Here is a 27,654-nt window from a genome sequence, read left to right on the forward strand (position 1 = left end):
ACCATGCAGCCAACGAGGTGACAGGCATTGTTAGACAGATGATGCAAGCTACACAGAGGTTAACAATTTCCTGGTTGCCTGCTGGGGTGAAAACACACATCAGGTCAATCTATCCTAAGAACAGATAGCCTGCCTGTGACCAGCCTGTGACTGGTTCCGAAGTAGCTCACACTAACCACTCTGCATGAGAATAAAGGTAATATCAATTTACGAACAGGAAAGAGGTGAAACAAACAGTGCAGCTCTTAACAACATAGGCTCTTTAATTTGTGCGTACTACCACCAAACATTCTCTAAGCAGAATGCACAGTAAATAAATAGAACAGGAATCAACAGCACCTGCCAGAGTTAACTCCTGCTCGCTCACTGTGGAGACCAAATGCACAAGGACAGGGGCTCTCAAACTGGCATCTTTGGAACCCTTAGGCGCTCTCGGGGTTCTCCAAGCACCTAAATCCATGCATGCCTCAACCTTCACTTTTCCTTTCAGCCATTCTATTTTGGGACTAACCGTACTGCAGTTTTTCTTACAGCAAGATGTTATGTCCTTTTTACAGTAATTAATTGAATTTGGCCATTTTACTGAGGGGCTGTGTGTCTGCATACTCTTTTTTGCAGAGTTCTTAGCGAGGAAGAGGCGAAAGTCAAGACAACCAGAATTCTTCAACACCTTCTGAAAGCCATTAGGGTCGCTTGACGCTAAAGATTGAGAACCCCTGCACCAGAAGCATGGCAACAAAGTTGGGCACTAACAAAGCTTGAAGGCAGCATCTCACACAAAAAACAACATATTGGAGAAAAAATCCGAAAAACTGAAGTCCAAGCTCATTGTGCAGCAATCAAGAAAGCCTTGCAATTTTAAATGTTTCTCGCAAACAATTATTGAACCAAGAAAATAACACACGTAAGTACATTGGCAAAAAAAAAAGAAGAGAAAAGCAATACAAGCACTGCTTTAACACACATTCCATTTGTTAATTCGTGAGCAGACAGAGATAGCAATGCTATTGCAAACGATCATAAAGCTTTTCATGGCATGCAAAAAGAACCTATATGTCCTGAGAGCAGTTTTAGAAAACATGACCTAAATGCATAAATCTGAAAAATAGAAACTGAAACTGCACAGATCACACAGCCTATTCTGTGCATAATAGCACACTACTAGCAACACTAAACAATGTTAGCAACGTCAGTGAAGAGAGTTGCAACATTTACTTTCTGTGAGCATTACACATATGTACTGCTGTGGTACATTTTTCACTCTATATTTTGACTAGTCCTTGCTTCCTGTGAAAACATGAATTAAAGGAACCAGAGGAACTCAGGTACATTGCATATAACACAACCACAAGAGCTGTCCGTGACAAATGGTTTGTTACAAATGTGTGTTGTCACACAAGTACAGCTTGAACAAGTTTAGCCTGTGGGCCCACAGTGGTGGCATTCATGAGCACAGCACCTTTAAAGGGCAACTGACTACCACGAAATGTCCTTCCTGTGTGAAGGCGGGCCTCCTCCCTCTTGTCGAAAATATTTTCTACCTCTCTGGTAGCGAGGCATCGTCCCCGGAAGGCACGGCCGCAAATATTTTTTGAAAAGACTCTTTAATAGCGTAGTTACAGCCATCGCAATCAAGCTACTTCGCCATGCTCCTCTCTTCCCATTCCCTCCTCAAGATTTTTCTCTCTTGCGCCTCATCAAGTAGGCTCTGCAAGGGAAAACCGCCCTTTCACCTCCAATGTTAGTGGGAGGCATGGTGTCTGGTGGAGTGTGTCACATGTCTACGTCATGGCCCTGCCTTGAAAAGAATTCTTTTCTTGGTTTTTGCTTGTTTTTGCTAGGCGGGGGGTCTCCCAACACCCTCTCTATTTTGCTCTTTGGGTCTCCTCACGGTGTTTCGTTGCATTTTTTTTTCTTTGTCCTTCCTCTCCCCAGTTGCTGTTTGTTTTTTGTGTTTGTTTGAAGCATTTTTTTTTTTTTCACATTCTCCACTCCCTTCCCCACCCTTCCTGGTTGGGTGTACAACAAAACTGCTTTACCTGTGTCTTTTACCGGCCCGTGTTTGTCCCCGCCTCTCCATTGTCATTGCGCATTGCTTGGTGCGCATGCCTTTGCGGCCTTGCTCCGCTGTGCCCACAGATGTGCGCTGTGCTCACAGCCAACACGTCCGTGGTTTCTCCCTGCACTTTTGTTGTTTTTTTTAAGTTATTTTTTGCGGCTTTTAGCAACTTGTGCAATCTTGCCCTTTGTCGGGCTCTCTGTTTCAGCTCCTTGATCTACGAAATAAATGTCCAATGGAAGGCCAGTGCCGACTAGGTCTGTCATTGTGTCCTGTCTTTCCCGCGCTGTTGTCCGGTGATCATGGCAAGGGGGGGGGGGACCAAATCTCTCCGTTTTGCTTTTTTTATCTATTTATTTTTATGACTAGGCTTCAAGGCTGTCGCCACACGCTCCCTCCTCAGTTTTTTTTTCCCCTTCATGTGGGCTTGTAGGCATGTGCAAAAACAGAAGGCGCTGCAGAAAGCGTTCGCACAATGAGCAGACGACGCGACGCCCCAGCTAGGCCCACCCTTCGCCTGTCAGTCAGAAAGACACACCAATGGAATGCCTTTAGCGAAAGTTTTCAGTATGACGTCAGACCGAAGGCTCAGGAGCCAGAGTAGACGATGAAGACGTTTGCTTGTGGAAGGAAAGAAAGAGCAGGCTTTGATTTGAATTTTTACAGCTTTTCGGGGCGCGCATGGCTCTAGTATTTTGCAGTGGTTATCTTCGATGCCTCATCTATGCAGTGGGCTTGTTTTTCTGAAATTTCCTGACCCTGGTCAGTTGCCCTTTAATAACTTGCAGTGACCACTACTAGGCAGAGTTCCATCAAGGCTGGAATTCAATCCTGTCACCCCACTGCTTCCTTGCTTAGGCTGGTGAGCACATGCATGATGCAAAAATGCAATAATCTCCTAGCTTAGTAACTGAACTGTAAATGCCCTGCCTGAGTCTGCAATTACAAATACAGCAAAGCATTTTATTTTGGCCACGCTACTTACTGTTTGCAGTAGCAGCATCATTAGCACAACAGATACCAAGCCTAACTGACCCTCTGTTAGTGTTTCTGAAATACTGCCGCATCTGTAGCAAGCCACTATCTTAAGGTGATTAAAAGTCCATCTTGTCACCACTCTACACACAACTTGACCACAAGAGCTTAACAATGCGTTTGCAGCACAGGTCACACCACCTTAAATTCAAGATAAAATTGAAAATTGGTTTTGAGGAAAGGAAATGACGAAGTAACTGCCTGAAATATCTCGGTGGACACCCGAACCTCGCTGTAAAGGAAAGGATAAGGAAGGGAGTGAAAGAACAAAGGAAGAAAGAGGTGCCGTAGTGGAGGTCTCCAGAATAATTTCGACCACCTGGGGATATTTAACATGCACTGACATCGCACACCACACAGGCGCCTTTTGCGTTTCGCCTCCATCGAAACGCGGCCGCCACGGCCGTGTTCGAACCCGGGTACGCTGGCTCAGTAGACGAGCACCTTAACCACTGGGCCACCGCAGCGGGTAAATTCAAGATAGCAGGCTACAAATTTTGACACTCAATAAGACACGCACAGGAAAACTCAAACAACAGTAGAATCACTAGTTCAAGGAACTGTGAGAAACAAAAAGACAATAATACATTTTTAAAAAGAATCCCGCCAGCCTGGCTTTTTTAACAGCCCTATTTGCAGCAAACACGATCTATTACAAAGCCTTGCCTAATCTAAGCAGAAAAATGGTCACATTTAACTTATTCAAAAGTTAATTTTGTAACGTACAACTGCCAAAAGAAATCTGCCAAGTAATGCACTGGAAAAGCTGCATGAAAAAACAGTGATGTGCAGCAATAAGTAGCTGCTCCACTTTGTGCTAAGCAAGTAATGTGGTTCCTGTGATCTAGTGTAAACTCATAATAGGCTATGATTAAATGCAATGCCAAGGAACAACAATACCTTGCAGAAGACTGAAGATTTGCTTTATTCAAGAGCCATGTTTAAACTTTACTTGTTTTACAGACTTGTACTCGCAGGAAAAAATAAATTACACACATAAAAGCTTGACTGGCACCATATAAGGTATAAATTGTTCGCATAGATCTCTTGAACAAAACAGCTTCCATCTCTATACAGCAAGCTGTTCCAAGTGCTTTCCAAGTGCTTGAAAATTAAAGTCACACTGCTACCAGTATACTGCTACATTTTGCACAATCATTAAAATGCAGCAGGCTCGTCTCAATCTGCTCTTTTTTTTCCCCCCAATACCCATAGTCTTGTGCGTCTTTCAGTAGGAGATTTAATATGCCTACTTCCCCCTTATTGGAAGTACCCATAGTCTTGTGCATCTTTCAATAGGAGAGTTAACATGCCTACTTCCCCCTTATTGGAAGTACCCATAGTCTTGTGCATCTTTCAATGGGAAGTTAACATGCCTACAACTCTCTTTTGGAAATTACAGTAAGTAGAGGGTTTTGCTGAAACGAAGTTGCCATACAAAAGCATGTCAAACCTCTGACAACTGTCAACTGAACTTCCTGTCCCATTCTTCCAGAAGAGAAGGAACACTGGCTAAACAGGCAATTGCTGCCTACATGTCTGAAAGGTAGGCTTAGAACTCGTTCCAGGAGAAGACTGCACCTGTAATACCAAAAAGGTGGACTGTCCACTGTGCATGAGCAGCCTGCACTTCTTACGATATACACCAATAAAACGAGGGTAGTCAACCTCACATGCTTTAGGAAAATATAATTTCGTTCCACAGGCAACTCCCACGGCAACACCAGCCGCTAAAACCTCCGGCTAAACTGCAGCTGCCGACCAAAGCTATTGGCCACGCCACCACTATTTCGGTACTTTCCCCAGGCACCGAAGGGCATGACGACTGCAGTAGCATTGTCCTGCGATGCAAAGTGCATGGCCTGGTCAGTGACAAAGCCTGCCGCCTCGGCTGGTGAACTGCAGCTGTTGATGGCATCCACAATCTCTTGGTCAGACATGGCGCAATTCACACCATCTGTAGTGAGAATCACGAAAGCATCCTTGCCATGCTTGACCTGGGCAAAAGAAATGGTAATACAAGCTTGAGGGCAATGTACAAGCTTTTCCACACAGTATCACATGAGCTAAAAAAAGTACTAACCCAAATTGAGAAATCTAAAAACCTGTGTAGTGCAAAGACATTTTCCACACTGCATTAGAACCCAATGCAACTCAGAACATGGACAGGCATAACTTGATCATTCTAACTAAAAGGAGTTTTATCAGAGTCAGAAGCTGACTATGTTATGCAATCAATAGCACATGCTAGGCCTTTTCACGTGGCTGCTCAGCACCGAGGGCACGTGAGGGATCTGTAATGGCCTCCAACTAGTCCCACGCTAGCACCATGCTGGTGACCCTACTAAGTGATTGTTTCCACGTAGCCAAGAAAAGAACGGGCCCCCACCGCGACAGGTGTGTGGGAAAAGAAAGGGCAGAGGAAAACAGTGGAGGAAAGAACATTATGACAGGCACTCTGACTGCCAATAAGGGAGCCAAGGTAACAAGTTACTGTGCACTGATGGCAGATGATCACAGCCAATGGCAAGCTATGTGAGCACGCACCACTAGCAGTGACATGATGAACTTGAGCTTAAGGCAGTCACGGTTAGCTACCATGGTTACTGGTATGCAACTGCTCAATGCTGGGCCTAGCCACTGAACTGCAGTGCTTTGCTGGCCAGGGCAGTTGGCTGCGCAGCCCGTTGAAATTCACCATTTCACAAGTTAATGCGTTCATATCATAGTACAACCTCATTGATAATTTCATTTGCATACGCTCAAAATCATAAGCAATAAAAATGTTGCATACAGTTAAACAGTTGAAACCAGGTATATCGAACTTGACGGGAATCGCGAAATAATTCGATATACTGATCATCTGATACATAAAAAACAGCAGAAGAATGGCTTATATGTGACCTAGAAGCTAGAATACATTGTAACCACATCAGTGACGCCGCTCTTGCAGTGATGTTCCGCCTGCGTGGGCGCTGCTATGCCTAACGTGCTTCGCATCGAAGCTGCCGCGGACGGTTCTTTAGAACCAGCCACTGCCTGTTATAAGACGTCTAATCCTGTTACCAGTGCACTATAAATAGAATAATTGTTCATTAAACTTGAGCTACAGTTGGTTTCCGCAATGCCTTCAGAAGCACAGTGAGCGAAGCACTCCACGCGAGAGCCGCCACAAAGCTACAGTTAGTTATGTTGGCTTCACCACATGACAGCGATGTGGCGTGGAAAATGAGTATGTAAAAGAGATCGAAGGCCATCCTCAAGCACACCTCACGTTCACCTCGTCATGTGGCTTCACAACGCTAGCACTGTCAGGAGGTGCCCAAGGCCACGCAGCCAACCCGTCGCCACACGCGAAAAGTGATTGAAAGGCGCCACTAGGAGAAGTGCCACTTGCAGGGACGCAGTGTACATTTGGATACACCCAGGCTATGGACTTTCCAGTGTTTATTTTTAAGAAAAATCATCAGGTTTTTTTTCAATGTTTATTTCTTCTTGGGAAATCGGCATTTTTCAGTTAGTTGTATGGTGCAAACGCTAACACCAGTGATTATCGGTTGAAAAAATGATCAAAGTTTATTAATGAGGTAACAGAAGCAAAGGTAACTCTGCACTTTGTGCGTGTACCTTTGTGCCTCTTCTTGTCCCATCGTCTTTGCATTTTTTTTTTTTTTGCAGTCACTATGAACCGACTAGCCCAACATCATGTCTTACCTCAATTTATGTCTCTGCACTTTGTGTGTGTATCCTTGTGCCTCTTCTTGTCCCGTCGTATTTGCGCAGTTTTTTTTTTTTGACAACCACCGCTACTCCCTGTTTTGAGCTGCCCAGTTCTACACCCCTTTGCCTTGCTTCACCCTACCCTACTCCACTCAACTCTTTTAGTGCCCTCTCTTTCTCAAAGACCCGCACCACCCTTCTTTCCACATCCACAGCCACTTCCTCCTTTGCACTTGCACACCACACACTTTGCCCCAAGGTCATTAAAAAGTTGCTTCTCCAAGTGGCTCTGAAGCCTGGTGGCAAAGGTCACTTTAGTTACCATGAAGAGCTCTAAAAAAAAAAATTCACGCTATACAGGGTGTGTCCGGAAAGTAATGCAATTATTTTTTGGGGGGCCCTGCTGTCGGTCCTACCGCGCTCAGATTGGTAGGGTTAGGTGGGGGGGACATTCAGCTTTTCATCACTGCCTAGCGTAGTCTGCTCTAAGCTCTGGCAGCGTCAGGATCGCTGCTTCTGTGTACCCACTGATAGCGCTTGTGTCACGACGTGCAATGGCATCCACATGTAAACAACAGTACGCAATCAAATTCTGTGCTAAACTCGATAACAGTCTTGCCAACACCTACCAAATGATTCAATAAGCCTACAGGAATTCTGCTTTGTGAAATTCTCAAGTTTCAAGGTGGTTGAAAGCATTTAAGGTGGGCTGGGAAGCCATCAATGATGAATCCCACTCTGGATGGCCATCAACGAGCAAAAGTGATGAGAATGTGTCTTGTGTTCATGATCTTTTGAACACTGGCCGTCGAATGAGTGTGCAGATGATAGCAGAGACTCTGAATATTCCAAAAACCACTGTGCACGACATCGAAAATACGTGGATGTGCTCGAGAGAGTGAGAAAAAGGGTCCTCAGAGCGCAAAACAAGATCACCAATACCTGGCAGTTGCACCACGACAACGCTCCCAGCCACACTGCTCTGTGCGTAAGGGAGTTCCTGGCTAAGCACAATTTGGTGACACTGCCCCAGCCCCCCATAGTCCTGAACCTGGCTCCGGCAGACTTCTTCCTGTTCCTGAGAATCAAGAGCGCCCTTAAAGGAGTCCGTTTTGGCAACAACGAAGTGATCCAAACCACCGTGACAAAGGCTCTAAAGACGGTTTCTGTTGACGCCTTCCAGGATGCGTACAGTGCATGACAGAGTCACTGGTGAAAATGTGTAGATGCCAAAGGGGACTACTTCGAAGAATTTTAAACGTTTAAAACGATATCCTGAATAAATTTTTTTCTACGGATAAAATTGCATTACTTTCCAGACACACCCTGTACATTCATACTTTGGTTTCGAATATAATGAGAAGTGCTTTCTGAAGGACAATTTGATGTTTCCCGAGAAATTTTGCGGATTCTTTACCCTTCATTTGCAGAATTTAAAATTTTCCGCTGCAGAAAGTTAGGTGCCTTAGCTATACACCAACACATTACTGTGCCAACAATATTATGCAAAAATGTTCACAGGTGTTGTTTGCAGGAGTCACTACAGACCTCTTTTCCCACATACTCCTTTTGCTGGCATGGAAGACCAACAGATGTGGGTCCAGCTTCTCACCTCCATAGATCTGACGTCTGGTAGAGCGATGACACCGTATGGCTTGAGGTCCAAGTCCCCCAAGCTTCTAGTCATGGCCAGACGTCCATTCACAAGATGGCGTCCATGACTGTCTGAGATGAGCCTGCCACCAGACATTTTAATCCTCTCCTAATGAAGCAAAGTCATCACAAAGAAATCAGTGATATTGGAGCCACATCAGAGTTTGCACACCCTAAAAGTTGTTTATGTTGGCAGCATCTGACTCTATTCCAGGCACACTGATGGCCCAAAACTAATAAAAAAAAACTACGAATTTGGAACAGAAACTCTTTTGTCAAGCTGTCAACACCAGCCCTTTAACCTTTCTTACCTTTTGTAAAATTCCGTTATACCCCTTAAGGTGCAGATTAGTATCCGAATGGGAGAAAATGTTAACATTTTCATATTTTATACAGCATGTCAAAATTGCAAAGAAGAAATTTCCATCCCTCACAATGCTTAATTATACAGTCTTTGTCGAGATCTCATACCTCCACTTCGTGACTCAACACTAGTTTCAAGGTCTGAGTTATAATGCACTGACTGATTCCTGTAATAAGAACTTGTTATGTGAGCAAATTAGCTCATTCTAAGCACTTATTAATGCACTCATCCTTGCAAAACAAAGAAAAGGAAATGCGCACTGCCCACAGCCGTACCAAAGCTACCGTAAAACGCGAAGGCGTCGACCTCAACAACGATTTTAAGCATTAATTTCGCATGCCTGACCTGAAATGGTTTGGTGGACAATTTTACACATTTCAGCACTTTATTATATTGCCCACGTTTCTGTACACTGCACCTTCTGTACAGGAATTTCACAGTGTCCAGGACGTGTGTACAAATGCACACATAGTGCCTGAAGGGATTATAGAAACAAGAAACTTACTGAGCTCCATCTGTTTCGGCGTGCACAAAATTATAGCTTCTTAGGTTTTAAATTCCTTTATATTAATCTCCCAATGACGAAAACCACAAATAGAAAAAAGAAATCCCCTATGACCCTTGGTTTCAGTGACTGTTGGCTTCCGTCTTGTATGTTATAACGAGCACCTCTTTCGATTCCTTTGTCTGCTTTATACAGGATTGCAACTTCATCATCAAGAAGAGCATCAGCTAATTACAACTGATATTATCCTGGAACCATACATGCTATAAAAACGTTTCATCTCTTTCGAACTGCCTTGCAACACATTTCAATATTGCTGCATGATAAAAGAAAATCATGCTGTACAACACCATTATAAACCTTAATCTGAATGTAGCTCAAAGATTACATAAAAAAATCAGTGCAACAAAAGTGCAAGCAAGAAATACTTGCACCAGTTGAAAATTTTCGCACTGCATCACTTAGTACTAATACTACATGCCATCAAAACAAGTAGTGTCACCTAGCTTGCAAAAGACGCAGCAGTACGACCACCATGTTGGCTCAGTCACTGACACAGTTGACTCTTGATAATAACTCGAAGTGGCACAAAAATTTTGAAAATCTGTTCAAATTATGAATGCACAAGTCAAATTAAGAGATGGTTTGATGCTGAGGGAACCAAAGGGTTGTTTAGAATAAATAAAGGTTTGAATTATGTAATGCGAAGGCAAGACAACCGCTGGTCCTTAAGGGTAACGGAGTGGATTCCAAGAGAAGGCAAGCATAGCAGGAGGCGGCAGAAAGTTAGGTGGCTAGATGAGATTGAGAGAAGATATTCACAAGTCATGGCAAGGGCATACACTTAGACATCCCATAGCTGTACTCTTGTCACACAGCCAACCTCAATGCCTGTTGTGTCAATGGGCATCGAAATTTTCAAGGTCCATCCACATGCGCCACTACCACATGGCAAATTTCAATGATCACTGAGCAGTGCGCATGCAATCCAACAGATGGCACTAGGTGCAGCAACATGTAGTAAAAATAGGAAATGAAGCAGTAACCATGAGCTGCATATTGAAGAGCTATTTTTGCTATTCAAGTACCGCACAGTTCAGCCTAATCCAGACAGCGACTACAGAGCAATGATAGGCAACAATACGCACTTCATTTCAGAAGCTTTCATCTTTTGCTGGCAAAGCTACCACAGACCAGTGACCACCCAGGCCCTCTTTGTCGTGTTCATGGCTACTATTGTTGCAGCGGTTGTGGCACACTTCTTGTTCTCAGTCATCACAAAGCGCACGGAGGCGGAAGAGAGTGAAACACAGGGATACGGTGCACAATGAAAGCGGCATTCGCTCGTTTACATCCGACAGTCTGCGGAGCTGTCACTTTGGCTACTAAATAAATATTAGTTGGAGAACAAGTTAATATAGTATGAAATCTAATAAAAACAAAATGATTTTCATCATTTATTTTTAGTTTTTATATCTTGTTCAACCTATGGCGAAAGTGAGGCTGTTCTCGTTCTCAAGGGCCCCAAGATTCTAATGGCCATTTGATAACCTCCGCAGAGCTGATCTCCATCAAGTTCTGAGTTAATTGAAAACCACTGAGTGGCACCGGCTGATCCAAGTTCAGTTCAACAATTGGCTTAAAAGGCATTGAAACTGCCTGTGTGACAGGGGTATTAGCAAAGCTTGTGCACTAAACAATGACAAGGTGCACCCAAGTTTGTGCAATCACGGCCACTATATTACCATGTGCTAGCAACCAAAACTGTGTCCTCTTCAACAATTTTGCATGCTTTCACCACAGTGAAAATGTTCAGAATAAAGCTATCTGTCCAGAAATTGTGCCACTTGGGGGTTCTCGCACTCACTGCAACCTTCATGTTGAACCAATCTGATACATCTCCAGCAGTTCAAATATTAACTTTAACAAGTTACGATAAAAAGTATGAACTGAAAAATATGCTTGTTTGCTCAAGGCAACCATTTCCCATTTCAGTGCCATTCCTGCAAATTCTAAGACTCCTGGCAGTCCCCGTGATTTTATGAGTAGAGTGCTCTCTTGAATGGAATTCGGCTGAATAATCTTCTGCATGCTGACAACGTTTTAACTGCTGGGGTGCCCGTGAATGCTGAAATTATTGTCAATGCCACCACTAACAAGCAAGCCAACAAAGAAAACTGAATGTAACCAACACATGGGCACCAAGACATGCTGATGGGTCATCACATACAAGCAGAACAAGCCTCCTCGAAAGTTATGAATGTTATCAGGACATGCATCATACCCAATGCAGTGGGCAAAGAAGTACTGTATCATTTCAATCTTCAAATCCTCTTCGCAATCAGCAGTGCAACAGTACTGGATAATCGTCACTGTTGGACTAATTATCACATTGCTGGTATATGATTTAACAAGGTGTCTGACTACATACTGAAGAAAGGAATGATGTACATGGTATACAGTTACAGATTTGCCTTTTCGCGATTTTTTTTTCCTATCTTAAAAGAAATTCATTGACATTTATTTTTCTTAATAAATTGGGCATTTTTGTAACTATTTTACTTAAACTGCTCGTCATGCACATTTAACGTGACAAAGTGCATGCACAGATTGCACCAATCACACCTGCTACTCCAGTTGCAAACCACTGTCAGCACATGCACGCCAAGAGTGCTCTTCAAACCTTCCTGAGCCACTTCACACATGACTGGGAACTGGCAAGCCTCGTGGAGAGGCTGCTTGCTCGCAGTAAAGTGGATTTCAATGAAGAAAAAGGACAGCCTACCTTCAGCCACAGGAATTAAAGCTATTAAGAAAAAAAAAAGGAATAACCACTTCAGCCACTATCGAAAAGATAATTTAGCAACACAGCATGATTGAGACTTTCTGTCCTTTGCTTTGAGCGCCATTCTGTGCATGAACCATGCATACAAAACACAAACATGGAGAAGGCCGGATGGTTATCCTTTTAAATTTATGCGTTTATGAAGCCTTAGTGCTGTGGCTGCGTACAAAAAAGTTAGCAAAGCTGCAGTCTTGCTGCAGCTGCCAGATGCTGAACAACTTTCACTGGGACACCCACCTCTTCCAGCTTGAGGCCAGCAGTGTGGTCAGTGGTAAGGCGGCGTGACTCACCACTGCGGCACAGCAGGGCACGGCTGTCGCCTACGTGGGCCACATACAGTTCAGTGCTGCTCCTCAGAAGGCACACAGTGGCGGTTGTCCCAGAGGATGCCTCCTCACCGTCTGCTCATCAGGGGGGAAACGAAACAACAGCAGTATGCACACGTTTACTGGCCCATTACTCAGCCTGAATGCCAACAGATCCTCCCCAGAATACTTCGCATAGTGTGCACCAAGAGAAAGCTAGAGTTGAAGGGCTACTCGAGTTTCTGTGAACAAACAACTACTTGCCACAAGCTAAAATGTTTAAACTACTACTCTTCCTTGTAGCAGCACATTTTTTAGCAGCCCCCACAGATAAATGCAGCCAAACCCAAATATATCGAGCTTGATGGGGATTACAAAACAGTTTGATATATCTATAACTCAAAATATAAAAAATGATAATAAATGTGCTTATCTGTAACCTACAAAAAAGAATATATTGCACCCACGCTAGTGATACGTTTCTTGCAACGCCGGCGTGCTGGCAGCGCAACATTCATAAGGCACGTTACTAGGTCTAACCTATTTTGCATCGAAGCCACAGCAGACAGCGCTGTAGTACTAGCCGCTGCCTATCAAAAGATGTATAATCATGTTATCAGTACACTATAAATAGAATAATCTCATTAGAATTAAGCTACACTTGTTTCTTCAAAATCTCTAGCAGTGAAGCAAGAGAAGTACAGCCCCTCTCCCACTTAAAGGGAAACTGGAAGCGTGTGATAACCACACTTTGCGAAACGCTACTGCCGACAGCCGGCAAGAACCAATGGCAAAGGCGCATGCGCAATAAGCCCGGCCGGCTACTTCATCTGCACATGCGCCTTGTGCCGCCCATTATCTCCGGTTGTCGGCAGCAGCACTTCGCAAAGCACAGTTGTCACGCACTTCCAGTTCTCCTCTAAGAGTGAAAGGGGCTGTACATCAGGTGAGCACAGCCACTAGGCTTTAGTTCATTAAGTCGGCTTCACCACGTGACAGAGACATGGTATGAAAACTGAGTACAAGAGAACAAAGGCTAGCTGCCCTCAAGAACCCCCTACATTCATCTCATCATGTGGTTTCAATGCACTAGCGCTGCCAGCAGGTGCGCAATAAACCGCGCAGCTGCCGACCCGTCCCGGCACACAAAAAGAGATCGAAGAGCGCAGTTAGGAGCAGCACCCTTGCAAGGGCGTAAGCCATTCGATATAGTATCAAATTTTCTGCTGAATGCGAGTTTGATAAACATGAACAAAAGTGCTGTAGTTTTGCATAGAATTTTCAAGGTGACGTTTTGACTATTCAATGTAAATAATAATTATATATATATCCGGGTCTGATATATCTGGTCTTGACTATATATTAAGAGCACACCTGCCCTAAATGTATGATTTCAAAGCCAACTGCAGACATATCCCAAAGTGCTGAGTGGTGTCGTTGATTTAGTTCACAAAATAAATGCTCACTGCCATCAACAGATACCAGTCCTACAGGCCACTCTTGAGCCACTTCATACAGCGAAAATTGCACTGGCACTGCCCGGATACATGCTTTTTGAAACTTCCACTACATTTACGATGACACTGCTCAAGGTGCACTGCCTTAACCACCAGTTGTGGAAAAACTCAACATTTTAAAATGCTAGACAAACAAGACAGAGAGGGGAAATTCGACAAGAAAAAGGTTCAATACTCCCAATGTTGAAAACAGCAAGTTAAAGATATAACCATCCATCATTTTGAAAACTTCGCATGCAAAGATTAGCCAGCAGCTTGTAGGCTATCCTGATCCTGCACTGAAAGAGAGAGATTTAAGCATATAACGAGGTATTAAGAGATGCCCTTTAGTGGTCACACACAAAGGTGTGGAGCGGACGTCGCTTCAGGTTGCAAAGAAATTTAGTTCTGTCATATAACGCATTCTACTGCTGCTTTTGCCTTTAGATGCACACGTTTCATTAGCTATGTCTCAGCGCAAAACTTAAAAGTTCAGTTACATGAATCTGACAGTCATCCAGCAAACCATGCCTGGCAAAATCGCAGTCACAGCCCTGGAAATAGCTTGCACTGGAGGTAAAACCAAGCATTTTCCCAGGTGGTGCACTGAGAAACAACAGCAAAGGTAGCATGTTTCCAAAGGAAAGGGAGTTCTCCACATTATCTACAAAACTTGATGAAAAGCCATTTTAGTTGCCATGTGTTTCCAACACTCACCTGGCCAGTTAAAGGCAACATATTTTGCGAAGGAATTGTTGATGTCAATGAATGCTGACTGGAGCAGTGCCTGCAGGTCTGTCTGGCCTCTGCGGACCCAGTACATGATGTGTGCCTCCATGTGTTCCGCACAAAAGTCTGCACAGGTTGAGCCACCATGCCCATCAAACACGGCAAAGTAGAGGAGGTCGGGTGTGAGCTCCTTGACCCTGCACAATGCACAATGATTTTGATTACTGAGAGCAAGTTCCCTACCAGCAGGCACATACCAACACAACTGTTCTAGAACACTATGTGCACGAACCATAATAGATTAATGAAGCACAATCTTAAAATTAACATGCAGAAGATCAAAGTAATGTTCAACAGTCTCGCAAGGGAACAGCAGTTCACAATTGGTAGCGAGGTGCTGAAAGTGGTAAGGGAATATGTGTTAGGGCAGGTAGTGGCTGCTGATCTGGATCATGAGAGGGAAATAACTAGAAGAATAAGATGGGGTGGAGCGCATATGGCAGGTTTTCTCAGATCATGAATGGCAGTTCACCAATATCCCTCAAGAGAAAAGTGTACAACAGCTGTATCTTACCGGTACTCACTTAAGGGGCAGAAACGTGAAGGCTAACGAAAAGGGTTCAGCTTAAGTTAAGGACATTGCAGGGAGCTATGGAAAGAGAAATGATAGGTGTAGCATTAAGAGACCACAAGCGGGCAGAGTGGGCGAGGGAACAAACGCATATTAATGACATGCTAGTTCAAAACAAAAGGAAGAAATGGGCTTGGCCAGGGCATGTAATGCGAAGGAGAGATAACCGCTAGTCCTTAAAGGGGCCCCGAAACACAATCTTAGTTGACTGTTTTGCCTGTTGATCGCATACAGTGAGTTACAATAGTGCTATTAGCATCGGTAATACCGCGTATATTCCGTTTTTTAATATTTTAATGTCCTCCCAAAAACAAATTCATGGCTCTGATGGTGTCCCCACACAGTGGCGGGTTTTAGCAGCGGATATGACATCACCTGGCGTGAGCTTGATGATTGGACGAACAGTAAATATACTGCAAATTGTGTGAGTAAATAGAGGCACATTTTGTCACCTGTCGGTGTTTTATATTAGATCAACAAAAACAACTTGTTTGTCTTAGATAAAAGCCCTGCAAAGCAAGTCAAATAAAAATACACCACCAGGGGGGTGTATTCTTGGGCTTGTTGGTTCATATTTGAAAGGTAAAAACGTAGTGCAAAGAAACAAGGACACAGTGTGTTGTCTGTCTTTCTGTGTCCTTGTTTCTTTGCGCTACGTTTTTACCTACCACCAGGGGCTCTTGCATGGAAACGGCGCTGCCAGACTAAGCAAGAACAAGTTACAGAGAGCAGGCAACCGTGGAGTGCAAACTTCCGCGACGTGCTCTGGCAGGCTGTTTTGATTGGTTGCGCCAGGCGCCGTCATTGGGAGAGCGAAATAGGAGTGGGAAGCCTGGCCAAAATCGAGTTGAGGGCAGCGTTTTGTTTGCTTGTATTTTGAAATTTCTTCATTGAATAACTCCCGTTCCTGTGCATCGATTCCTGTAATTCTTTTTAAGTCAGCATCTGTGTGACATAAAGAAGCCACCTGAAGTATAGCCGGTATCCCCTCAAGCAGTGTTTTGCAGCCCCTTTAATGGAGTGGATTCCAAATGAGAGAAGGCAAGTGTAGCAAGGGATGCCAGAAAGTTAGGTGCGCAGATGAGATTAAGAAGTCTGCAGGGATAAGGTGGCTGCAGCTGGAAAAGGGCAGGGTTAATGGAGAGACATGGGAGAGGCCTTTTTGCCCTCTGAAGATGATGGTGAATTCATTTACAACAAAGTAATCCCTGCCTACATAACTGACCCATCCGTGCAAAAGTATTCTGCAGACATATGCTCACACTGAAGATGAATAAGAAGCAACATGATGCCTCACAACCTAAGGTACAACTTTTTATCTACTGTCAATGCCACAACCTTTCCTTTCCAAATAAAATCAGACAATTTTTACTCTCAACCAGTGTTTTGAATGAGAGCACAAAACTTTCACAAAATAATGTTTGTAATTTCACCATACCCTCTGCAGACCTGCTCACACAAATATGTGGGTGCAAAGAAAAAAATACTTTGAACTCCACAGAAGAACTGTGCATGTTCTGGCCCAGCCCACATGACAACCTGACAATCTGCATCACACCGTTTCCTGCCCACATGACCGCCGACCCGCAACCAGGCCGTCGTCAGGCCCAGGCCCTGCACCCCAACCCATTCTCTGCAGATACTACCACCTGCTATGTAAATGCATCACGCTCTCCTCCTCACGGTTCCACTGCCTTTGTCATCATGACATATTCCAAATCCACTCCCACTACACCTACTGCTGGCCCCTACTTCAATCCAACTACTCCACTTGTTCTGGAGATTGCTGCCATCATGCATGCTACTCCGGAACTTGCTTCCCCTATCCTTCTACTCATTACCAGATTTGCACGGATTCCATGGAAGCCATTCGGGCAATTCACGTGTATCGCCCTCTCGAGGTCTTGCACAATGACCTGTACCACGCTCTCTCACAATTTTCCCCTGCCTCAGTCACTACGGTGTGGGTGCCAGGCTATGCAGGGATTGCCAGAAATGAGCTGGCCCATCAGCTTGCCCACAAGACACTTATAGATGGGTGCCGATGGTCCCCTGGCCTTCCCCACCCATGGCGGACAAGGCACACTTCTAAAAGAAGACCCTGAAGCAGCATTAAACACATCTCCAACAATTTCTGCAGACATAACCTCCACCACACACCTGCTTACCACCTCGCAGAGCCATACAGCTTAATCCACTCGTCACCCCGTCCGACTGTTCCTCTATAGGTTTCACACCAACCCCACCTGCCCAAATTCCCTTTGCCCGTATGCGAATGTGGAGCAACTCCTTTTCGCTTGATCCATAGCCATCCATTCCGTCCAATACACCAACCCCCCACCTTCCCAGTGGCCGGCATGGATGGTTTCGGGCAACTCATGTCGACCAATTGGTTCTTGTGAAGGAAAAGTACTTACAACGTATTAATTTGGCCTTTAATAAAATTTTTCTCTATCTCTCTCACTAGTTCAGGAAACACCAAAAAAGGTGTCTCTCATCACTTGATCAAAAGGGCACGCGCTTGAAGACTTCCCAAATGGCATTCTAGGTTCCTTTGCAGACAGCGAGAAGTGCGATGCTTACTTGAGCTAGACCATGTGAAGGAAACTGCTTTACATTTTTTTTTTTTCTTAATTCCAAGTTCACTGTAACTTGAAGTATGTTTGATCTCTGCTATAGCGACAGCTTCACCAATAAAAGCCCAACTCGCTCATGTTTGTGGGTTCATTTTTGCAATCAAGGATTTAATTTTCTGATATCTGGATGCTAGATATTATGTCAGATGACCTTAAGAAGTAATAAATGCATAAACAAATCAGAGCTTCTCGGTTACTACGTCTATGGGCCTCAAAGGAATAGCAATCCAGCAGTTCAGGCCAACAAGTGTTTCTATGCGTGTCAAAAAACAACTCCATAAACTAAGGATCTAAGGATGCACCACACATGGTTTCATTATGGGTGTTTTTCTTTGAAAAACAGACTTATATAGAAGAACAAGTCTTCAAGAAAAGTGCTCCAGTGGGGGAAATGATCAAAAGCATGAAAAAAAAACACCAAAAGAGACAAGGGCAACTCCGGCATTTTTTTGACACCCACGCATTTTTTCAGAAACTTTCACAGTAGACTCTCTGGAGTCTCTGATCCTTTATGCCAAATATCGCAGCTGAGTGGCATTTTCTTTCGGTACAAACTATTTAATATTTTCCAGTTTCACGGTGTCCATCAAGGTGATTTCTATGGGCATCATGAGCTGCACACTCGTTATTTGCTCTGGGTTTGGTGAAAGAAAAAATTTTGACCTTGTTTTTGATCATTTCAATCAAATAATGATCGAAACCATTACTTATTCACCAGTTTAGCCGATCAACACAAAACAAAAGTTTTTTTAAAGTATCCCTGACGTCATACTTGGCTTTTTGTGACATCATACTTTGGTCAAAAGCCAGTTTCAGTTTGGGTTTCCTGGTTTTTGCTATTTTATAATTGTCTCCCTCAATATTTTGAAAAAAGTATTAAAGTAGTATAGACACCTAACTTTGGGGTACGCATTTTCTTCTTTGTAATGAGGTGTAAGGCATCATTATACACGGATTACCACATGGTATCCTCCTACAACCACTAAATAAATTATGATCGAATTTAGCTCTCGTCCTGTTTCGGTTTCGACAGCCGAACGATGAACGAATGATGAATGTGATGTTAAAGAGAGGTTATAGGTCACGTGAGGCATGAAAAACTGCAATATAATCGGTGCTTCTACATTCATTGTCATTACGGCCCTCAAGGAAGGCTGGCTTTAGCACTGTAGGGATTTAAAATGATTAAGCAGCAATTGATCGCAGTTTTTTCATGACTCAAGTGACCTATAACTTCTTTTTGACGTCACAGCCATTGTTCAGTTGTTGAAACCAAAACTGAAACAGCACGAGAAAGAAATTTTATTATAAATTATCTAGCAGTCGTAGGCGAATACCACATGGCAATTCATGTAATGTCTTCCGTATCATTACAGAGAAGAAAACATGCCACCAAAATTAGGTGTCTATACTCCTTTAACTGGAGCCAAGGCACGGATAGTCGACTCAAAATGTTCGAAAACTTTCCAGAGTTGCACTTCAATGCTGCATTTTTTCATTTCAAACGGTTCTCAAACTGCGGTACAAGGAAAGCACTTAACAGTAGTCTCTGAAAACATGCCTGAAATCATAATAGTTCCTGCTCTTTAGTGATATGTTTTCTAGTTTTCTTGCATGGATAAACAGACCTGCAGGACGTGCAAAAGCTAGTTCAAGTATATGTAGTCTTCTGTTTTCGGGTTTTACTTTTTCCACAATTCAGGGTAAAAATCTGGCAATATTTTTCGAGCTCAAATTCGGGTGAAATTGGGTTATCCAGATAAAAGTTTCGCAGCTCATGTTCTTTCGAGTCATTTTTTGCAGCAAAAGACAGCTTGCTATAACAGTTTGTCTTTCTGCTGGACATAAAATGCACTTTTGTTTGCTCATTTCATAAACAATGTAGAAATCGAGAGTCCCACTAAAAAAGTCTTAACTAATTAAGGTTGTTCTTCTAATCTATTACAAATATTATGTTGCATACGTTACCAATCTCCTACGGAGCATTCCCGCATCTGAGCAAGAGCGGCCTGCCTTTATTTGTACAGTGTGAAAACTTTCAACGTAACAGCGACGACTTTAAACGCACAAGGTCCTTGGATTGTTTAGTTTTCTTTTTTTTTCATTTCATTTTTTTTTACATGACGGCAAAAGTGCTGTAACAAAAACTAATATAAATCTCACCCACCAGACAGTGATAAGATATTTTTAGTACATGGAGTAGCGTCCATTTCAGTTTCAACACTCAAAGCCATTACGGTAGTGATTTACGCCTCGTCGCTAAAAGTTTTCAAAGGCCGTGGTTGCCACTCATTTCAAGAAACTCAAAAAGATTGTGGCGCCATCTAGTTACAAAAGCTAGAAGCGCATAGTCGAAGATACAAAGAGAGCGTTGCTTTTCTTCGAATGGTGCACTGGAGAGAGTGTGAACTATAACAAAACACGACGAGCACTTCTGAAAGAAAAATCCCACTGTGCACTCAAAACAGATAAGTGATATTTTACTGAGATGTGGTCACGTGGAGGACTGCAATGATAAGGGCGGGTTTCGCCGCAAGACGGCTTTTTATTTGATTTTCAATGCCAAATTAAAATCACAAATCCTCATTTCTTTGATATTGCAGTGCTCAATTCTTGCAGTTTGAGGCACAATCTTTTCATTTCCGCCATAATCTCATGACACATTTTAGTCAGTGTTCAGACTCTTTAACAGAAGTGCCCTGAAAAGAAGATATGTGAGCATGTTAAATGCGTCCAAATATGTCAGGTGGTTCAAGGAAGCCGATCACTTATTTTTACAAATAGGCTTTTTGAGGTATACAGATGGCTTCTGCTCGCAGACTCAGGAAAGAGGGTGAATCATGTTGACTAGCAAGCTGATTAAGTAAGTTCTAATTGATTGACTGATTGAAAGTTCTTTATTTTAAACAGCAAGGCACAAGGTTGCTATGAAGGGGAAAAGGCATAGCATGCTATTCACTCGTCAAAGTCCGACTGAGTTTACGGTCCATTCTGTTACGGATGGACCCGATCAGAAGGACTTTAGTAGGAACCAGTACACCACCTTGACGAGGCCACTTTAGCTCCTATAGACAGCGAAAGGAGCTGTGTGTCCGAATCCGTGAGCAGTGCAACGCAGTAATCTATGTTCTGAAGTGACTGTATGGCGATGCTCCTGGTTTCGAATGCAGTACATTGCCAGAGAAAATGGGCAAGGTTTTGTGCAGCAGTGGAGGCCCCCGTGCAAGCAAGTTACCACGGTGACGTTGGGCAGTCACCATTTCACCAGAATATATGCCCAGGTGGTAATTTCGCAAGTGGGCCACTTGAAGTGGGTTACTGGACAGGAACCTCTTGCAAGAGGGACCATTTGACAATGTGGAACCACTTGACAATTTAGATCCACTTGACAATGTGGAACCACTTGATAATGTGGTACCACTTGACAAAAGGGACCATTTGGGACTTTCCAGTTTAAAAAAAACACTGAAAATTTCAATTGGAACCAACTGGATATTCAGTTGGTTTCAGTTGGATTTTGAAATAGGTTCCAATCATGCCTTTAATCAACTAGCATACTATTAAGGTGCAAAAGGAAAACTGATTTGTGAGGACTGCAGGGTGACGCTCAGCCTTCTGCAGCATTTTTACAAGATAATTGAAACTGAGAATTGCATATGCTGTCATAGAAATCAAGATGCACTCGCAAGAAACACATACTATAGTCAGACACTAATAAATCTAGCTTAATGTATAGACCCTATTCACTATCAGATTCGGCAGGCAGTGGGAGGCTCCTGCGCAGCAACCAATATGGAGAGAGATGCACATGTCAGGATTGGTTCGATGCTTACCACCTATACTGACGAGTTCCATTTTCTGAGGAGAAAGTTGCAGACTTATTTCGATACAGGTGGTCTCATGAGCACGGTGAAAGAACACGATAGATGGCTGGAAGAAGGTACCCCAAGCGGCGAGAAAGTTGCGCATGCTTCACACCGCTCTCGGCAGGTGGCTATATTAAAACACGGGCCTTCAGTAGTGTAGTTTTCAAAAGAGCAGTGTTAAGTAGGACTTTAAGCTCGCAGGCACTAAATAAGCTAATGTGTTGTGGGATTATGTAGGCACTGTAAGCATTTTTTTGTGACTGCAGTGTGTCAGAATAAGTCGGGTGCAGTACCAATTGGATGAATACTGGTCCCTGCACGTCCATATCTGCACATATCTGTTCTGAAATATCTGTGACATGATATGCATGTCCCTAGCTTGAAAGATTGAGCCAAATGTCTAGTGCAGATTTGTCGAATGCAGTTGCAAGAATCACAATTAAAGTTTTGTTTAGTGTAGCAGTACATTGTATCAGCATGCAAAAAAGGATTTTACAGCATTAAATTAATTTTGCAGAGCAGTTTCCCACAGCCAGCATATGTAATCAATCGACCTTTGCACAAAACTTCCGTGTACACTTTAAAACTTTTATAGAATTAACTACCAGAGGGCTATCTAGGGGCTATCTAGTCTTTGAGGACAAAGGTAGTATAAAATAGGTAGTTGTGAATGTTATAACCTCGAACCATGGTCCAGAAAAAAAAAAAGTCTGACAGGAATGGAAGACATTTACTATCTGAATGATTAGAGGTGGTAGCCCTTGACAGCTTCTGCAAAATCTGTTCAATAAAAATAATTTTTAATTCATGGATACATAGTATGGCAAAAAGTACAATAATCAAAGCAGTTTTCCATTTCACCCTCATTAGTAATTTTACAGCACTTGAAACAGCAATATTCAAGGTGTCAATATAATGCATAGAAAAATTTTGCATAATTATAAATTTTTGAAGCGTGACTGAACCATTGCACTTCAAATATGCATGCACTGTGCCTTCAGCTTCCCTTAGCAAACAATATGATATGTCTCTCTGTCCTAGACATTGAGATATCGACATACTAAGACAGCTGGGTGTCCAAAATTTTCATGCTATTAAATCACCTGCTCCTGCACAAATTCAACCCACACAATGATTTGAATTCAATATTACAGTCAAAATAAAGATTTCCTAAAGGCAAAAAATTGGTAGAGTTGGAGAATAATAGCTGTATACACCAGAAAAGACATTTTTAGAAAATCGATTTTTGGGTCATGTTTTGGTCCCAAAGACCCGTGTCCCCCCTCCATAAAGGTGTCTTTTCTGGACAAAAGTTGGAAGTAACACGTGTGCTGTTGTTTGTGTCATCCTTGCCTCTATTGCACTGCACACAGTAGTTGCGCTGAGTCAACAAAACAAGCCCACAGGTCTACCTTAATTTAAAGCAGAACATGCACAGACTTCCGTATTTATCTGTCTGGATTTTTAAAAATTCCTGTGTGCAAAGTACTGGCCTAATCGAAAGCAAATATTGCTCACAAAGTAGCATGTTATGATCTACGTTCTTTGAGATGTAATTAAACATGGAACTTGCCTGCATTTTCTAGAATTGAGGTGAAACTGCTGCCGGCTGTGAGTAAAGTTTTCGCAGACGCGAGCCATACAGCTGATCTGACAGACTGCTCTACCTGCCAGATGAAGAAGCAGCCGAAACTCTGGCTCAGTGGATGGGCGAGTTGCGCATTTGTTATGAAGCTTACTGTTGCATTTTTGTGGAGTTTTAGTTAGAGGGGTGATGGCTCTTCCTTTTGACTTTAATTTTAACGAGAAGACAAAACAGCATCTTCAAGGAACCCCACAATTTGCCCTTGCCCAGAAGACATCAGCTGAGTACCCAATCGGCAGAGGGCGCAGCCCCTTGTTTCAGCTGCTCAACCTGCCTTTCCAAAAACTGCACCTGTGGGTGACACCAGTATTTAAGTTATTACAAGAAAATTCAGGCCCTTGCGGAAAATTCCCTTGCGGATTCAGGCAAGGGAGGTCAACAGAAATCGCGCTTAATAAACAAAAGGAACTGATCATAGATTCTTTTGAGGACTGAAAAATCGTTCTTGGAATTTATATTGATTTTACAAAGGCGTTTGACTTAGTCCACCATCGTCTACTACTGCATAAGCTACTCCATTATGGAATCAGAGGTATAGGTTTATCCTTAATGGAATCCTACCTAGAAAACCGCATGCAAATGGTTGTCAATGACCGCACATCGTCAACATTAAAACCTATTTTTTCTGGAGTCCCACAGGGCAGCATTTTAGGCCCCTTACTCTTCAATATCTATATTAATGATATATTTTACATGCCCTTACCTGTGACTTTAATAGCTTACGCCGATGATCTCACAATGCTTTTGTCCGGTGATAATGAAAGAAATCTATTACTGTATGGAAACCAATTTTTAGAATATTTGTGCGAATGGTCGAGAAAGAATTGTTTAAGAGTAAATGCTAAGAAAACTAATGCCATTATCTTCCGTCCAAAGAACAAGCCTATCTCCATGAGTTTTGATCTCATGCTGGGTGACACTAGAATTGAAGTTGTAGACACTATAAAATGCCTTGGTGTGGTGCTCACGGAAACCCTGAGTTGGGACAAACATGTAAACACTATCCGCAAGAAAATGAACCGAGTCAATGGTGCCCTGTGTCGACATAGATACACACTTCCAACAAAGATAAAGATTCTTATATATAATGCATACTTACTTCCAATCATTACCTACTGTATAAGTAAGTGTCTGGGGTACCACAACGAAACATAACAAACACAAGATCTTAGTTACACAGAAGCGTGCTGTCAGATTTATTGCAAATGTACCATGGCATTCCAATGCGTTTCCTTACTTTAAGCAATATGGTATTTTGTCTGTTGATATATTGCACCCGTTCATATTGTTATGTGCATACAAAAATGCAGTTAAAACAAATAATCAACTGTTCCTTGCAGCCTTTATCTACATCAATACACACCAGTGTACAATACCCGGTGTCTTTTACCTTGGCTTCTACCCTTTTGCCGTACTTTATACCGTAAACAGTCCTTATCCTATAACCTAGGAAATTATCTCAACACATTGGCAGCAAATAATGTTTGCATAGAAGACATCTCAAAGAAACAGTTATTATCTGTCATGTGCATTTTCGAATCTATTGTGGCATCAATGTAAATAGGTTTGGTGTATTATATTGTCTATTGTTCCTATTATTTATGTGCATCTCTGTTGTGTACGCGGTCAGGGCTACACTATTGTTGTCCTTTTTCTTTGTTTGTTTTGATGGGGATATTCAGCTCAACTTAAGCCTGATGTTCGTGAAACACTGCTGTCGTATTCATGGGGTACTGGGTGCTACTTCAAGCTGCATTATGCAGCTTTTTGCCCAGTGTCCCCTTTTTCCACTGTAATGTGTGTGGAGAAATAAATTTTCAATTTCAATATTTCAATTTCAAAAATCAGGCAAGTATTGATGTTTAATTACGTATCAAAGAACACAGACAATAATACGCTACCTTGCGAGCAATGTTTGCTCTCGATTAGGCCAGTGATTAGGGCACAGGAATTTTTTTAAACCCAGACAAATAAATACGGAAGTGTGTGTATTAGTGCAGAAGCAATAACTTCCCTTGGGATAATCATTCAATGTACAGCTAAGTCACGTTTTGGGACAGCCTACTAACAAATAGGAGAGAGGAAGGCAACATTCCATTGCCAATTTTTTTAGGCATGCCAGGGATGAAAATGCCAACTCATGTGCAAAGACAGCAGTTGCCCAACTACAGCTCTATGAAGCAGGTTGAAATGCACAAGTATGTGTGCGTGTGTGTGTGGGGGGGGGGGGGGGGAGCAACTGTATGTGTAGCAGTAATCACGACAGCTTGCAGGGTTAATGATCCATTAAAACCGGCAGACAACTGCTGTTGTTGCACTATCCGCTGAAGTTAAATAACTTCTTTCACCTGTCAGCATTTGTTTTTACTGCGCAGCTCTTAGGTGCCCGCTCCTGCATTCCGCGTCGTCGTCGTTGTCGGCGTAACCGGTTGTCAAAGTCATTACCAAGATCGAAGCAGTCGGAATATAAGCTAGAACATCAGCTAAACAAAACAGAACACACAACGGGTCAAGATGAACGTAGTTAAAAGAAGCAGACATCCTACATGAACGCAGCAAAGACTCTGAAGAATGGTACGGCAAAACAGCGCTGACGGACGGGACGGAAGAAGATGAGACAAACACATGCGCTGTTTGTCTCATCTTCTTCCGTCCCGTCCGTCAGCGCTGTTTTGCCGTACCATTCAACATGAACCAACCAGCCCGACTCAGCCCTCTCCTTGAACTCTGAAGAAATGCAGCTGGCAAGCCACTTCAAGGCGGACAGGTCACTCGCAGGTCTTTTTTTTTTTTTTTTTAAGCCAACCTTTCAGCGAGCTGTCCGCAATGCAATTCACCCCTTGTGTGCACTTCTCAGAGAAAGAACTCAGGCACGCAAACACAGCACACAAAAACATGTACACACCTGTAGCGGTCTTCATTGTAGGTTCGTCGGCCGAGGATCGTCGCGCAGCCGGCATGTTCACCAGATATTTTGGGCACAGGCTTGCCAACTTTGATACTCTGCTGCAGCAGAAGCGGCAAATCGATCCGATTGTCCCACGTTCCTAAAGTGTCAAAATTAATGTGCTGCTGACGCTGTCCGATGTTTTCGGGGTCCGAGAGAATTTGCTTTTCGCGTACAGGCGGCCGAAATAAAGGTTTCAAGACATCTCTATTCAAGCGGGACACCCGCGGTAGGTTCAACCTCAAGAGCAACAGAGACATGCAAAGGACGTTGCTAGAACACGCAACGAATATGCACTTTGTCGGGAGTAACAGAAAACGTCGGTAACAGCCGCAAACAGCGCCGATGTTACCAATTACGTTGCGTGCAGAAAAAAATTCTGACTCCTCTGCGGATGTCTCCGATGGCCTATTGAGGATGCGAATTAAACGACAGCAGCAACGTCACAGCCTTCTGACACACCGCACCGCTGACCGCACGCATCTGCCACAACCGGCTACAACCGCTACAACTGCTACAACCCTACAACCGCTACAACATGCTACAACCGTGACTGCGTTCAACTTAAAGTAGATAAAAATTGTATTAAAAAAATAGTGATTTTATAAGTAATGGTATTAAGTCTGACAGCTTATTCTATAGATATGTGAAGCAAAAAATTACAGGCGATATAGCATATGACGGTGTGGTTAGGCCACTTCGATTTCGGTTTCGGTTTTGGGACGAGATTTGATTTATGAGGTTGAAGATACCCGTCGCGGTGGTTCAATGGTTAAGACGCCCGCCTACTGAGACGGAATACCCGGGTTCGAACCCGGAAGCATGGGCGTCCGGAGGGGGGGGCAAGGGGGGGCGGCTGCACCCCCCTGGAAAATCACTCACTCTAACCGTGAGTGATGGCCGCACACCAGGGGCGGCGGTGCGCTCAGCAAAAAGAGTAAAAGCGGCCCCGCTTCCAGCTTTGGGTCACATCTGCGAAGTGCCGCGTCCGGGGACGCGTCGTTGCAGACATACAGCGGCACCGGCGAGCATGTGTTTCGAGGCGTCTTGAGATGGGTGCCTGTTTCTTTGATCTCTAGAGAGATAGCCACACGGAGGCAGACAGTGCACAATCCGGCCACCGATGAATTCTTCAGGAGGGAGGGACAAATCAGCCGTGTCCACCCCCGCTTTGTCGGGCTGCTCAAGGGCAAGCAGGCGATGAGTTGGCGCCGCCGC

At 43.4% G+C, this 27,654-nt stretch overlaps 1 protein-coding gene across 2 annotated transcripts; it reads right to left on the reverse strand.

The window, feature by feature from the left end:
- Window positions 1-237: 237 nt before the first annotated feature.
- On the reverse strand, window positions 238-26,982 carry LOC149352025 (protein phosphatase Mn(2+)-dependent 1K-like). Of its 2 annotated transcripts, XR_016290683.1 has the most exons (6): window positions 26,395-26,982; window positions 14,700-14,908; window positions 12,419-12,582; window positions 8,427-8,576; window positions 4,471-5,091; window positions 238-4,407 (listed from the first exon to the last, which is right to left on the reverse strand). XR_016290683.1 is itself a non-coding variant. In XM_089581247.1 (5 exons), exons 1-5 carry the CDS (start codon window positions 26,694-26,696, stop codon window positions 4,825-4,827), a joined length of 1,092 nt encoding a protein of 363 aa, XP_089437373.1. In that variant the 5' UTR covers window positions 26,697-26,982; the 3' UTR covers window positions 238-4,824. The 2 variants fall into 2 exon arrangements, 1 of the variants encoding a protein (XP_089437373.1); XM_089581247.1 differs by having other exon boundaries at window positions 238-5,091.
- Window positions 26,983-27,654: the final 672 nt, after the last annotated feature.

The sequence above is a fragment of the Amblyomma mixtum genome, chromosome 3, assembly GCF_055824585.1.
Source record: "Amblyomma mixtum isolate Tamu chromosome 3, ASM5582458v1, whole genome shotgun sequence".
NCBI lineage: Eukaryota > Metazoa > Arthropoda > Arachnida > Ixodida > Ixodidae > Amblyomma > Amblyomma mixtum.

Bases quoted from the DNA above. Each gene is read 5' to 3' on its own strand.
- LOC149352025 (XM_089581247.1), bottom strand. From the start codon at position 26,696: ATGTCTCTGTTGCTCTTGAGGTTGAACCTACCGCGGGTGTCCCGCTTG. The intron at 12,583-14,699 runs GTGAGTGTTGGA...CCTGATGAGCAG, and splicing joins TGTTGCCTTTAACTGGCCAG to ACGGTGAGGAGGCATCCTCT. The intron at 5,092-8,426 runs GTGAGAAGCTGG...TCTTTTGCCCAG, and splicing joins CAGACGTCAGATCTATGGAG to GTCAAGCATGGCAAGGATGC.